At 38.1% G+C, this 16,046-nt stretch overlaps 2 protein-coding genes across 5 annotated transcripts in view; one reads left to right on the top strand and one right to left on the bottom strand.

The window, feature by feature from the left end:
* Positions 1 to 16,046, bottom strand: part of Su(var)3-3 (lysine-specific histone demethylase Su(var)3-3) — a 786,450-nt gene that overhangs the window by 705,139 nt on the left and 65,265 nt on the right. The gene's annotated exons all lie outside the window — the stretch shown is intronic.
* LOC145988729 (organic cation transporter protein-like) overlaps positions 1 to 16,046 on the top strand; it is a 65,971-nt gene that overhangs the window by 41,177 nt on the left and 8,748 nt on the right. For all 4 annotated transcript variants that reach the window (XM_083123846.1, XM_083123849.1, XM_083123848.1 and 1 more), the window contains exons 3-10: positions 851 to 1,094; positions 2,020 to 2,126; positions 3,832 to 3,986; positions 7,261 to 7,429; positions 8,909 to 9,038; positions 12,461 to 12,561; positions 13,838 to 14,052; positions 14,884 to 15,065. In XM_083123846.1, coding sequence (XP_082979972.1) covers positions 851 to 1,094; positions 2,020 to 2,126; positions 3,832 to 3,986; positions 7,261 to 7,429; positions 8,909 to 9,038; positions 12,461 to 12,561; positions 13,838 to 14,052; positions 14,884 to 15,065 — 1,303 coding nt within the window. The remainder of the gene's footprint in view (positions 1 to 850; positions 1,095 to 2,019; positions 2,127 to 3,831; positions 3,987 to 7,260; positions 7,430 to 8,908; positions 9,039 to 12,460; positions 12,562 to 13,837; positions 14,053 to 14,883; positions 15,066 to 16,046) is intronic.

Raw genomic sequence — 16,046 nt, 5'->3', positions numbered from 1 at the left:
ACAAGGCGACGACGCTACCACTGCGCCATCGGGGAGGTCCCAAAACGAGATATTTGTAAACTAGTACGGGCGGTAGATGAAATGTTGCCTAAACCAGAATTGGTTTTACTATGCGACTTGCTCAGACGTACCATCGCAATGATTGTTCGGGTGTCTCCTATGGCGTACTGCAGAAGGCATCAGACTTCCCGAGCTATGGAGCTACTACTTCTATTTACTTTTACTTCGCTTTTCTGCCACTTTTGGCGCATCGCGGAGATGCCAGGGTCTCGTTTCCGAATCCCGGCCTTTGCATGGGTGTTCTTTCCGAGTGTTCCTTCATCAGCTTCATCATAACATAATCCTTCATCAGCTTCATCATAACATAATCCTTCATCATCTTCGCGATTAGCCAAAAGTGACAGAATAGCGAAGTAAAATAAACCAAATCAATCAATCAATTATTGCTTTTACAAATTCATCCACCATATTCCTTAATATTTTATATTTCAAAGATCCATTGTGTAATTCTTACAAGGATTTGCTTTGTGATACTATTTAATATTTCATATGCTGAAAATATACTATATTACCTATTTTTTTCCAAAGCCTTGGTTTCTGATTCATAAGTGTCTTCATAATTGACTTTTGTATATTTTAAGCTCAGAATTTTTGTGCGGGACTGCTCTTTAATAACTGAAAGTTTGCATATGCGAGATTGGCCATCTGTATTTTCAATAAAATAATTTTCGACCATGGCAGGTTAATTTTAATTATGTATTTAATAATTTAAACTAGTGATCAGTAAAATATAATTACACTATCTACAACTGCTTACTATTAACTAGTGATTTTCTTCCTTGACTTCCAGATGTTTCGTTGATGGCTGTGATGATGAAAGTAACCCACAATTCACAGCAGATTGGCTTCCCAATATTATACCAGCAGAAAGCAATGCTGGACCATATGTTCCCCGTTCATGCGACGTCTACAGTTTCAATTCGTCTGTTCCTACTTCGAATTCATCAATCTGTTATACAGATTTGACGGGATCTAGCATCGGCAGATGTGACCGATGGGTTTATGAGTATCCAGAATGGACCATTGTTACTCAGGTACATTTTTTTTACTTTATTTACTATTTTTATTATGTGCATGAGAGTGTATGGGTGGAAAGATTTAAAGACGGAAGACGAAATGTCAGTGATGAACACCGGTGTGGGAGGCAGTGAAACAACAGATCGACCAGCGAATCCATTAATTCCGTACATTCTCCCCTGACTTTAACAATTGTATCCGTACTGAACCTTCATTCTGCTGTAGATTTCAGAAAAAATTACCTCCTCTGACCACAAAAAACGAATAACACTTCGTTGCTCTTCTACGGTGCAAGTCAACAGTGGAGCTGCCATGTTGTACGAGCTACTGCGCAGGCGCATACTGCTCGATCGTCACGACACCTTCTGGTGCGTTGCTAAAAAACAATTTTGAGTCCCGAAATACAAATTTTCGTTGTCCATAAATCTCCATGAAGTTTAGAATAAAATTCCTTACCGTTGTCTTGTCACACGAATTCATTAAGAGAAGAATCCTATCATTCAAGTTATTTAGGGATATGCTCGCCATTTCATACAGGATTCTTGAATTATCGTATCGATTATCGTCCATTTATATCTATATATATATATATATCTATATATATATATATATACATATATATATATATATATATAGCATAAACTCAAGTGAAACAAATTTAATCATAGTATAGGGGATAGTTCAGGAAAAAAAATATTAAAATTTCTCGAGTGTTAAAGTTGATTCGTATTTCTGTCTAACTTTATGAAATTTCACTAACAGCTCTACCTAATTCTGGCAAGGAAAGTACTGAATACTTCGCTACCCCCTCCTCCCCACCCCTTTCTGGAAGTTTTGCAAGCGCCACCCTCGTTATACCCTGAGCGATGCCTTCCGATTCAGTCGTCTTCTCTCATCCATTTACAAAATTCCACATATGCTTATTTTAATCCTGTTTTGCAGTGGGACCTAACATGCCCTGACAAACTGTGGATGCTGTCCCTGGTGGGAACAATCAATTTCAGCGGTGTCTTCGTCGGGGTCTTTGTCAGTGGACTCATATCCGATAAGTAAGTACTACTCATTTATTAATCCACGTGAGTGAAGGGGAATTTGCGTTTCAATACTACAAGTATATTTTCGCTTGTAGTTCTACATCTAAACACCAGGCTGTGCTCCAATCAAAATTCAGTTTGAGCCATTTCCTAACATTTTCATGCTTCGATATTGCCAAGTCGATATTGAAAAGTGCAAGTTGCGATCAACTAACGGTCTTTCTTATTGTAATGGTTCGCGCTATCGCCTTTCGTGCTAGTGGTTGCTAGTACGATTCTCGGAGGTAACCAAAAATTGAACCAATACCTTGACAATTTCGGAACAATTATCCAGATTGGGGACAAGATGTCACCCAACAAAGGCCGTTCTTGAAGCTCTGTTGTGCTACGAAGCTTTCAGCTTTGTTTTATATACGTATAATCTCAGTAAAGTTACCTTCCTTACAAGGATAGTGGATTAAAAATTATCAACTATTGAACCAATTAAAAATATAATTAGATGTAACGTTAATAAATACGAGTTCGAAAAAGAATGTTTTCTTTATTTTGAAAAGAAAGAACTAAAAAAGTGGAGCGATCTCTTTCCTGTTATTAGCCATGATATAGCTAAATGTCACGACTTGGATCCCAATAATTCATTGTTCTATATAAGATACTCCAACACTTCATTTGGTCAACTAACAAAAGAAATCTGTGGAATACTGAGAGTTTTAGAAAGAAGAAAAATGATACACCATTGGGGTCTCCTATAAAATAGGAACGGCTCAGCATCTTCTGGACTCTACCTCGGTATGGAGCTGGTATTAGAATACCCTGGGGTCACTCTGATTATTACGGCAGGGCATTTAATGACCGAAAGAGTGCTCTAAAAATACCACATAAAAAAGGCATTTATGACTTAAAATACAAGGTGATTCAAAAGTCTCTTGACATTTTAATGAGAAAGCATTTTTTTTTTACACAATTGACAGTACTGTTGAAAACTACACAAGCATAGAAGAAGAACTCAGTACATTTCAATTCGGTGGCCCTGTAAATCTAGGCATAGCACCCATCTATCTCTTGCGTAGACCAGGACACATGCTCCAACATAGCTGGCGTGATCTCCCTTGTTGCTGCGGCTATTCGCTGTGTCAGTTGCTCTATGGTGTTGATCTTTTCTTGGTTCACCCTAGACTTAACGAAACCCCAGACAAAAAAAGTCTAAGGGAGTCAGGTCTGTGAGCAAGCCGCCAAAAGTCTTGGTGGGCAACGGCCGATCCACCTATCGGGGAAGGTATCAGCGAGGTAGTCCCGAACGATTCCGGCGAAATGAGGTGGTGCACCATCTTGCTGGAAAACAACACTGTTTTATCCCATCCTGAAAACCACTCATTAGCGAAATAAGGAAAATGTGAAGAGACTTTTGAATCACCCTGTAGTACTAAAATGATCCATGAGAAAAATGTTCCAATAGAATTTGTAGTTCCTTAAAGGGTAATGAGTTAATTTTATAGAGTAATTAGTAGATGATAGTGTACAATGTTTACATGAACTATAACTTGTTCTGGATGGGGGGTAATGTCCCCTGCACAGCCTGTAAAACACACACTGATTATTGCAGACCTGCAAATATGTGCAATTTAAAGTCAATTTACCAAAAGTAATTTTATTGTTTTCTGTGTCAATACTATTCAGCTTCTTTGTCACAGACCGACACATATATCTCTTCTCCTTTCAGGTTTGGCAGAAAAAAGGCACTGTTGATCACTTTTGTTGTTGCGTTCTTGGCGGGGATTGGCCAGACTTTCTCGCCAAACTACGAAACGTTCGTTGTTCTTCTGTTCTTCACTGTGGTTGGTAACTCCGCCATGTATCCTGTCATATATGTTTTAGGTAAGTTTTTATTTCGTAAGTACATAGCAGTTTTCGTCCAAGTGCACGCATTAATTCCCGGTAGCGTTAATGAGAATAATTTGAAATTTTGGATTCGTCGGACGCTAAACATTACACTGGTCGACATTTTTTTCAAAAGTTGAACGATGTTTTGAAATGAATAGGTGACTCTGAAAGGATTTTTCATGCTGAATTCAAATTTGAAAACCGTTTTGCTCCATCACGTCACAATTTTTCACAAATCGTGAAAACTGAATAGCATATAGGGGTCTATTATGGTATTATTGGGATCATTTGGGGTTTATATAATCATATTACAGACACATAGAATAAATAATTTTTGCAAATATAGTAATCAGTGGGACATATATTGAGATTGTAAAATCTATATTATATACTATATTCATGTACATTTTCATTTACACATGTCTAGAAAGAGATATAACATAGTGCATTTCGAATTACTGAGACTCAGGATCAAACTTCATTCTTTTTTACTTTCTGCCTTCCCCGACACCCGAAGTAGGAACATCTCTTTTTAACATCCAACAAAAATCTGCCATCATGGAAAGATTCCATCGTCCCTGGTATCTCCGTTCCATCTCTGCTATGTCCTTGCGAAATCTTTCCCCGTGCTCCTCGCTAAGTGTCCGAGATTACTCGGAAAGAAATCTAGATGTGAGTTAAGGAAATGCAATTTGAGGCTCATTTTACAACCAAGTTTACATAAATTCGTTTGCAGATTTTTCACAAAATGTTCATAGTTAACGTGTTTTTCATTGCCCATAAAATGGGCAACCACCATTTTGAAACTTACCCAGGCATACCTTTCCGTAGCAGTCATTTCTTCTTCAAAATCTGCATCCCACATCAGTTTCCGTATCTGAGGGCCAACAAAAATACCCTCTTTGAGCTTACCCTCAGTGACGGATGGAAATTTACTGGCAATGTATTTAAAGCATTCGCCGTCTTTGTCTAACGCTTTCACAAACTGTTTCATTATCCCTAACTTAATATGCAACGGAGGAAGAAGTATTTTAGACGACTGAATTAATTGCCGTTGTGTCACATTCTTCTTCCCTGGAGAGAGAGACATTCTCTACTTGGCCACGTTTTCACTTTCCAATGATTCTCCCTGGCCCGACTGTCCCATACAGGTACAGGTACATCTGGCCCATGAGGCACGGGCCTAATGGCCGATTGTATGTTGTTGGGATAGCTCACATTGCTCTTGTTCTTAGCACTGAAACCGCTAACATTTATAGCACAGAAATAGCAGTCATCAATGTGATTTTTTGGTTCCCGCCATACCATTGGTATTCCAAATGGCAATGCTTTCCTCTTGCCACACTTCCACAATCGCAAAGCTTCCACATATGTTTTGCAAACTTCATGCGGGGCCCAGTTTTTGTCCTGATCACCTACTTTAACACCAAAATATTCGTGGTAAGCAGACCTCACAAATGTGGTGATACGTTGTCTTTGCCTCTTCACTACATAGCTTCCACAAATGTAACAGAATACATGGGGCGAGTTCAAACACTTCCTGGACGACGACGACATTGTCTCTCGACACAACACAGCACGAACTATCGACAATGACGAAAACTTTATCAAATATTTTGCATTCCCTACTGCTATTTACATATATAATATCTACAATACACTTAACTAAGGTTTTCGGATCACGTAATCCTATACACGGTAAATAAATTAAAAACTGTACTATTTGCATTAGTTGGTATCGAATAACAAAACTTAGAAACAAATTTATTGAATCATTCATTGTTACTAGGCGTCTTCAGCAATTTTGTTAATCATATAATGTAATAAGAGGTGCACTGCCATCTATCGGGAATATTATCAACTTCTAATTTCTGGGCTGGAATTACGTTTTATTTAACAATGAAGATTTCTAAATAACTGAGGGTGATACAACAAAAACAAGGTCACTTCTGAAATAAGCATCAAATGTAGTTTCAGGAACCACAATTAGTTTCCAAACATCAGAACCCATGTCGACCAGTGTTATTTGCTTACTGATGAGCATAATACAGGTATGAAAATGCAATAAGACAAAACACATCAAACTTACAACCAGTGATTTCTAAATATTGAGGTTCTAATCAACTGCAAGGATCATTTTTCTCACCTCTTTTGGTTAGGTCATGATGAGTGTTAATGATGATGAAATGAAACTGTAACAGGGCAGTCACAACGAATCGAATCCAGGAATCCAGCAGAGACACTGGCATACCCGAGATATTTTTCGGGAGCGACTAGAATTGTAAAGGTGGATAGTACGTACATAGCTGATTTCTAGGAGTGCGGTATTCACAATAAGATATTTCGTATATATAGATCATTCCACTATCAAAAATGGGGGAGGGGGGAGTTGAATTTACCATTCTGGTTTTTCCCGAATTCTTCACTGGTATTTTAAAATGTTGATTTTCTCAAAATTTCGGAGGGGGCTGTAGTCCCATCATCCCTCCCTTTTGCATACGCCAGTGAGCCCAGAACCTTCAATTGCGATTTTATGAGTCGAGGAATCAGCGCGCTGGAACGCAGAGGTGATTAAATAGACATTTAATATCTGTTACACAACTTATGTCAATTTTTTATATATTTTTTTAATAAATTCATGTAATATGATATAGTATGCATACATGTGTGTGTCTATGCATAAGCCAGTCATATTTTATTTATCCCCTATCCGAACATTTGGATAATCCATATTATCTATTGTTTCAGAACGAATATCGCATAATTTCTTGGATAGTCCTAGTTTTAAATAGGGATATGAAACAAAGAAAATAGTTCAAACTTTTCTACAAGATATTTTTTCCAAAGTTATGAGTTGTGATATCTTAGAGAAACTTTTCTGAATTATTAACCTAATTATCATTTGTAGAATCCAACTCTTTACAGGTATTTTCACAATTTATTTTCAATGATATCTTAAGTCTGTAAAATAAAGAGTGCACTTGCATAATAGTTACTGTAAAATATCTAAAAATGTTTACGTTAAGATAAACAATAATCTTTATCTTCAAACAACTATTTTTCTCCTTCTATCTCCCTCTCCTTAATTCTCTTGCTTTCTCTCACACTCTGTTTTTTATCTATACAAACTGTTTCACATAAAGTTCAAGTCAATACATCCCATTTAATGACGCAACTCTTCAATTTGACCCCACCCGCACCCTCTGAAAAATTTGAAACGTTCGCCCTTGTATATGCTGATTAATGCCTCTGTCTTTCTCCATTCCAGGAGTCGAGCTAGTTGGGCCTTCAAAGCGCGAAATGGCAGCGACGATCATCGCCTGGTTCTTTACATTTGGCGAAGTGTACGTGGCTGTCTTAGCCTGGGGCTTACAGAACTGGATACATATGCAGCTCTTAGTCTCATGCCCTGTGATTATCTTCCTTTCCTATTACTGGTGAGTTGCAGGGGACTGAACGGGCGTTCTGAATGTCACCATCCTCATTCGCGCTTAACTTTGTGCAACTAGGTAATTTGATACCTGTGGAGGTTGGCCCAACTATGGCAAAGCATTTACATACTTGTCCTCCTCAAAACAGGATTATTTTTGCCTTGGTGGGCGATTGTGTGTGTGTGTTTTTCAATTCAATTTGGTATATCTTGGAATGTTTTTTTATTATTGTTATTTATTGTTGTATATAATAGCTACTCAATTCAATAAAGCGCCTCTCTGCTTGCGTAGAGGTAAAGTCATCGCCTTGTAACCAAGTGATCCCGGGTTCGATACCCAGTGGAAACACATAGTGGTTCGGATCCAATTTAAACTGTAGATGCAGTCCCGATTAGCTTTTCTGTCCACTTAAGCAAACAATTCAAACCAAAATGTAGTAACATTACATTCAACATTTTACAATGTTAATATGTGCAGGAAATCTATCATTGTTAGATCATGTAGTTATACCTGAAACTTTCGTAAGTATAGTTGAAATGTTGCTAGCATGCAATGTTAATGGACATTATTCATTCCAACACTTTCGAGCGAGCATCTCTTCTAGACAATGTTAATTGAAGTTAATCCATTGTCTAGTGGTTCTACTTTTTCCAATTCGAACACGTTTCGAGAGAGCCCCATTTCTTGTCGTCTTCTAGTTTTCTTTTTGCCGGTTGCGGGGATCGAATCTACGACGTTCTGTGATTTTACTGCAAACCAGAGATAGCCCCAAAGCCACAGCCGCTGAATACATCCACCTACCATGAAGGCAGCAGAGTATCATGTCAATTTAGTAGCAAGTAGGCAACTTATGATTGGCCAGTTGCTTAGTATCAAATGATCAGTGGCCGTTGATTCTAGAAGACACAGTAATAATGTAATCTAGTGATCTTGAGATTTTACTAAAGTAGGAAATGTTCTTGAACTTTGTAATGGCCTTGCCCAATGGAAGTTGTATAATGGAAAATATTATGTAACCAAACTCTTAGTTCTTCTATAAAACCCTAGGAGGGGGGCTACAAGGGGAGCTGATATATATTTTGGAGGGTTTCAGCCCCCCTAGGCCCCTATAGCGCCGTCCCTGAGAATCCGTAAAACGGATAAACAGACAGATTGTATGAATGATTTATAGAGAATACGAACATGACTAACAAAGTATGAGGAGAGCCAGTAAAACCAATAAACAATAAAACTGTACGGATAAAAAATCATCGGATGTCTGGATTGCGCTCATACTAGAAACCAGCCAAGGGACGATATCCACTAAACATTCCATGCTATTAAAGAACCTTTTTGTCACTAACATTTGTTAGACTTACCACTTCAAACATTTTATTGCTTGGTTAAACTGAGTATGGTGATGGCAACAATAAATGGTCATCATCAAGAAGAGTTACTATTATATGTTTACATTATTATTTGTTGCAATTTCTTCTTATATTCCAGGTTCGTTCCGGAATCGATCCGATGGCTGTTGTCGAAAGGAGAGCATGAACAAGCATGTGAGATCATCAAAAGAGCAGCCAAGATTAACGGTGTAACTTTATCACCGGATTTATTGAAGGAAGACTCAAAGGTAGGCCTATGCTTCAATTCAAGCCTGTTTCTACACGTAACTTCTCTACAGACGTATCAGAAGGTTAACCCTAGCAATACCAAGGGGGGCTATCAGGCCCACTGATTTATTTTTTGCATATTACATGTATATCCATCAATGTAAAAATTCATAAAAAATAGTAATTGTTCTTTGCAATATTTAGAATGACATCGCGTGATTTTTCCCAAAAATGTTCATTAAAAAGTTACTTTATTTCGTTGATATTGTTTATGGGCCTCAAAGACCTACCCCTTGGTAACTATAAGGAAAGATTTCGCAATGATGTTTTTAAGGTATTGCAATACATGAGAGGATATATTGAATTGCTAAACTATAGTAACAATTTGAAATAATGAATGTATGAGTAGTAGAAAAAGAAAAAATAACTTTGCTAGAATTTTGCACAGTTTAAGCATTGTTCCAAGAATCAACATTATAATTGAAGAAAAGTAATAAATGTTACAGTGATTTACTTTAAATACTTAAAAATCATTATGTAATTTATCTTTCATGTATAATCTATAACAAAACATGAAAGTAGTGTCTAATTAGTTAATTTATGTGTACAAATGACAGAAAACACACATCAGTCCAGTTCAATTGGACTTCCATTCATGTGCCTCTGAGGCCTCACCACCTTGGTAATCCGTTTAACAAAAAATACCTTGGCATTGCTAGGGTTAATGCTTTCGTTTCACTCTTCTTCAAAATTATAATCTCTCGTAGGATAATATTGTAATGTATAACAATTTAGAACTTAAATATGAGATGCACATAAGCAAGAGACTATTGAATATTCATTATTATAAGGAGTATTAGCAGTTTCATTAAAACCATAATATTCGAAGGAATGTATTCGTCTCAAACGAAACAATGTACGAGGCGCATCCAGAAAGTAAGTTTCCCTATTTTTCTTAAAAAAAAAACCAACACAGTTTCAGGAAACCATTTATTGGCAACAGGTACAGCAAAGGTTCAACTATTTTTCAACATAGCAACCACCAGAATTGAGGCACTTGTCGTATCGTAGTATCAACTTTTGGATTCCACTGTCGTAGAACTCTGCCGCCTGTGAATGGAACCAGCGGGTGACAAACGTCTTCAGCTCTTCGTCGTTGCCAAAACGCTCACCGGAGGACAGGAATTTCTTGAGGTGCAAGAAAACGTGAAAATCGCTGGGAGCCAGATCAGGACTGTAAGGTGGATGATCAAACAACTCCCAGCCAAATTCCGTCAAAACAGCTGCTGTGCGCCGAGCCGTATGTGGACGAGCATTGTCATGGAGGAGCACAACACCTGCAGTAAGCATGCCACGCCTCTTGTTTTGAATGTCACGTCGCAATTTCCTTAGTGTTTCACAGTAATGGTCAGCGTTCACCGTTTCACCTCTGGGGAGGAAGTCAATGAGCAAAATGCCCTTCCTGTCCCAAAACACGGTGCACATCACTTTCTGTACCGACAGCGTCTGTTTGAATTTCTTCTTGACCAGAGATCCACTATGCCGCCAATGCATTGACTGCTGCTTGGTTTCCGGGGTGAAGTGCGAAATCCACGTCTCATCGCCCGTGACGATCCTGTCGAGGAAATCATCGCCGTCATCATGGTACCGTTGCAGGAATGTCAGTGCTGCTCCTGAACGTTTCATTTTGTGTTCGGGTGTCAGGTTTTTCGGCACCCACCTGGCACACAATTTTTTGAACAGCAGGCGCTGCGTGACAATCTCATGCAACACGGATCGCGATATATGCGGAAGAAGGCTACTCAACTCCGTAATCGTGAAGCGACGGTTCTCTACGATGCGCTGCCGCACCAGCTCAACCAGATCATCAGTGATGAGGGACGGACGCCCACTGCGCTCTTCATCATGGACACTTTGACGACCTTCCGAAAATTGCCGACACCAGCGACGCACCATCTGCTTACTCATAATGTTCGGCCCATAGACCTCACAGAGCTGACGATGAATGTCAATTGGCGCAATGCTTTGTGCATTCAGGAACTTTATCACCGACCGAACCTCGCATGCGGCGGGAGAAGGAATACGAGCTTCCATTTCGGACCACTGCTGGCTCGCTACTGGCGCCGGGCGGGATCTGTCCGCCTGGCATATGATTGATACGTCTTAGCTCTGCTGCGCATGCGCAATTTACACGGCTCATTATGTTTACTTTCACGGGAAAAAAATAGGGAAACTTACTTTCTGGATGCGCCTCGTAATACGGTAAATATTTTCAAAAAAATAAAACAAAAGTTTATGCCAACCCTGGTAATGGTTACACACAACGTAAAATGAATAAAGACAAAAAAGAACATCACTGATAATTGCGCCTATAGCTAGTAGTCTACTCACGATCTCGCCTCCAAAGGTAACGGGTTGGAGTGCTAAAGCTAATATCGTGTCGTCCTGCATTCAGAATTTCGGTTGTAATATTTAGGCCAATTATGCGCATAATCGCTGAGAGAATTGTGGGGACTAGGGACAATGTTCATTAAAACCTTTAACCCATTTCACACACATTCATTTCAATTATGGAAAAACATGGACGTAGGAAGCACCGGGAGATGTCAGTAATGCCGAATCTTTACTATATGAATAACGTATTTTACTAAATATTTCATTTCATTAATTGCTAAAGATTGAGAAAACTCCAGTTAGCCTTAGAATCAGAACTATAAATGTTTTCGGACAAAACACCCATATTTGCACTTGCTATCAGGCCGATGGAACACATACACAAACCTGTAACAATGGTGCCATGAGTGATCAAAGAAGCCGATCCTTGCTTCACACATACAGTCGATTTTCAGTTCCGGTTGAACACTGTAGGTCAACAGTTTTGCTCCTTTCCAAGGGTGTGATCTAATATTTCTAATATATGGATGTTACGTATGGTTGCAATCGTTAATTTGTGGATCTGAAGGTCTTCTTTCTCTCATCAAGGTACTGGATATATGTGAACGAAGACATAAAATTCTAATGAAGATTGCCACAGTTACTCAAAGTAACAATGTCACCCTGGACTTCAGGCTTCCATTCTTCGCTATATCTGAAGACCGAGTCTTCAGCCAAATAACATGCATCAATATTCATTGAATGTTATGTGGGTAATAACTGGAAAAACATCTACTGACAACCTTAAAATACATCGCCCACCCTGAAAAATTAAGTCAAACACCTACAGAATCCTGACTATGGCACTGATGGTGCAGTAGAGATATTTATTAATGTTCTCATTCAACAGTCCCCTTCGGTTGAGTTCGATGGCGAAGAGACGAAAAAAGAACAAAATTCCTTGACAATATACTTAAGATAACTAAATAAATATTTTATTTCTAAGGTGTCTGTTTTTTCTTTACTCCTAAACTAAATTGAATTTACCGGTTTTTTTTTTTACCTTCAGAGCAAAGCCACGTCTCAAGACGAGCATAGAAGATCAGGAATTCTGCAGATATTTAAGTCGCAAAGACTTCTGCTGAGAGCTCTAAATTTGTTTATAATTTGGTAAGTACTTCTATCTTTATTTTCTTAGATAGTGTTGCAACGAATCATTAGATCGACTTTCATGATGTAAACGTGATCAGAATTTTCACAAAAGAGTAGGGGGTGATAAGATCGTAAGGGAGCGTGTTATCCTCTCTTTTTTGCTATTATTATATTTTGCATCTTTTCCTGCAATCAATGTTTTATTTTAATGTATTTTAAGGGAAGTTGTTCAGGACCACCCACGTGGTTTTTTATTATTATTTAGGGTAAAAGTTGGTAAAAAAATGCCAAATAGAAAAACCATTTATGACCTAAATTTTAAAAAAATGATGCAAAACTTTCTATAAATAGCCAATATTTATAAAGAAATGCCCTATTATTAATTCGTTACCAGCAATGCGCTAATATTGGAAATCAATTTATTGAACGAGAGTGCAAACTTTTATATTTACTATAACTCGGGCTATTGCTAAAGGTCTACTTGCTACTTGTTTCCTGGAAATGTTTCCTTAAATGTGAACAAGCATTACCAAACAGAAATATTCGTTAATAAATAAAATCTCAAAATATATTTGAAAATGCCACTGTCTCCAAGGAAACTATTACAAATGCTCAAAATGTCCTTTCCCTCGAAAATGACGAAAATGCAAAAATGTGCCCACACAAATAGCCTTTATTTAATCAATTAATTCATGATACACGTTTTTACATACAATACATATAATTACCATTATAGACTTCTCATGTCACTTTTCTATTAATATAATTTTATCAAGGAATCTAAAGGTTAAAATATACTAGATAATTATGCCTATATTTTTGTAAGGATATGAAACATTTTACTCTTTTAAAAACGATTTTTTAAAAAATAAAGCCTTAAAAGTTATTTGGAGTTTAAAGAGTTGAATGAACAGGACAATAGAGAACATTACATAATACTGAACTGCTTAATCTATATTCATCCCTTGATATTAAATCAAGAGGATTTGGGTGGTAGGCAATGTAGAAATTGTGGGAGAGGTTTCTTGTTGGGAACCTGATGGTAAGAGAACTGTGGGAGATCACAGGTGAAAAGCCATATATTTCTTCGTGTTTTGTATTGTTTTTGTCCAACATTGCTCATATTCATCTTTCGCGTTGTTTTCTCACAGACACTGATTTTTAACGGCTCCCACCAAAATGTGAAAGCAAATGTGGGACTTAATCTTTAACTAATCAATTAATTACTAGTTTAATTTATGCTTCGCGTTGTATAACGGTTACACTAACTAATCGGAATCTTTTCTTGTTTCAGGATTGTCAATTCCTTCGTTTACTACGGGCTATCCACGAACTCCACATCTCTGGGCGGGAACAAATATATGAATTTCATTCTAGTCAGCCTGGTGGAAATTCCTGGATATTCTTTCGCTTGGTTCGCCATGAACAAATTCGGAAGGAGGATATCATTGTCTGCATCAATGTTTATATGTGGGGCTTCTTGCATAGGAGCTGCATTCATTCCAGAAGGTAGGTGCATACTGTGAGGTATTTGGAAAGTTTCCACTGGGCAGGAAATTGTGTATACGCATTCTGGTCTACACTTTTTATAGACTTCTTTGCGTAGTTTATTTCTATTACCTGTCCCCTGTAAGACTGAAGTCAATGTAAACAAATAGAAGTTATTTCTGAAATATTTTCTTGGTTGTTCGAAGAGCAGCACTCTACGTAGCTACTATATTGAAGTTCTGGGACCTTAAATTATGACCAATATATTCACGGGTAAAATAACATTGAAACTAACACACATGAAAGGATCTATTTCTCAGAAGTCACGTGGTTTTGATTCCATTGCTTTGTTCTTGCAGTGGATAGAGAATAGTATTCTTCATGAGATATGGATGTCAATTTATTTCAATTGTTCCTAGGAAGCTGTAAATCTACATAGCATTCGAGATAATTCAGCCGACTTCCGTGGCAGAGTGGTTAGCATAGCGCGCTAGAACGCCAGGCGTCCCGGGTTCGAATCCCGTCCTGGGCATGGGTGTTTATGAGTGTCCCTTCGTCAATTTCATTGAATCGTCACTCATCCTCATCTTAGCGATTAGCCAAAAGTGACACAAAAGCGAAGTTAAATAAACCAAATCAATCAATCAATGGAGATAATTTACAATTTCTATCGTAGTTCTTATTTTTCGTGAAATTTTGCTAGTTGCGCTTACGCAAGGGGATTGGGTGGCTAATTTAACAAGGTACTAACATATGTAATAGTTAATTGAGAGCAAATGGCTATCATGGCACTTGTACAAGTATGTCTGTCTGCATTTCTGAAAACGTTAACAGTTTATTGTGTTTTTCCAGGCACAACGTGGGCCACCGTGCTCTTGTTCCTGGTAGGAAAATTTGGGATAACATCTTCATTCAGTATTATTTACGTATTCACTACCGAGCTGTACCCAACAGAGATGAGGAACTCAGGAGTCGGGACCAGTTCCATGGTTGCAAGGATTGGATCTATCCTGGCACCGTTCTTAAACATTCTTGTAAGTTATATCTGATATCACACTGTAAAAAATATCGGTGTTAAAATAACACAGACAGTGGTCCCAGGAGGTCTACACCCCATTTTGGTCAACGTTTCACCTCAGTGGTGTTGAAATAACAAAGATAAATGGTAACAATCAACATTTTTGAAACTTTGTTACCATTTATCTGTGTTATTTCAACACCACTGAGGTGAAACGTTGACCAAAATGGGGTGTAGATTTCCTGGGACCACTGTTTGTTTCGTTTTAACACCGATATTTTTTTCAGTGCACGTGTTGACAAGTAAGTGTCATTCGAATCAGACTATAAAGAAACAGGACACAGAGATTTCAAGTCCTCTGTGCTAAAGGATTAAGGTGAAAGATTTCTATGTTATGACACGTGACTCATGGATGGCTTTAGGGGAAGGGTGGCCGATATAACAATAAATCGTCAATCATAAGAGTAACTAGTCCTTGGTCCTATACGTTTCCGAAAAAAAACCTCTGATATTCAAATTGTGAATATTTACTTAACATTACAATTCCTTCTAGAGCATTCAAGGGCCTCCCAGATGTCGTAGTGGTAACGTCATCACCTTGTAATTAAGGGGTTCCGGGCTCGATTCACAGTGGAGGCACATAGTGGTTCGGATCCTACTTTAAACTGTAGGTCTAATTCCAATTAGCCTATCTGTGCATAACGTGGACTTAAAAACAACAATTCAAACAATTCTAGAGTATTCAAGCTGATTGTCATGTGGCTTGATGCTGTTGTCTAGATGTCTACAGATTAACGGAGCCACGAAACTGTCACAAATATGCAGACTACAATGATTATTTAATTTTGTTTCGCTTTTATGCCACTTTTTTTGCTAATTACGATGATGAGGATGAAAGGTCATAGGATAAAATTGATGAAAGGATAATCACAAACACGAATGAAGAGGACAACACACCCCCATTGCAGAGCCTTCAAAGGACGTATTTAGGGGGGTC

Source organism: Lepisma saccharinum, chromosome 6 (assembly GCF_977018435.1).
Source record: "Lepisma saccharinum chromosome 6, izLepSacc3.1, whole genome shotgun sequence".
Classification (NCBI taxonomy): domain Eukaryota; kingdom Metazoa; phylum Arthropoda; class Insecta; order Zygentoma; family Lepismatidae; genus Lepisma; species Lepisma saccharinum.
This window is presented reverse-complemented; position numbering and strand designations above follow the sequence as displayed.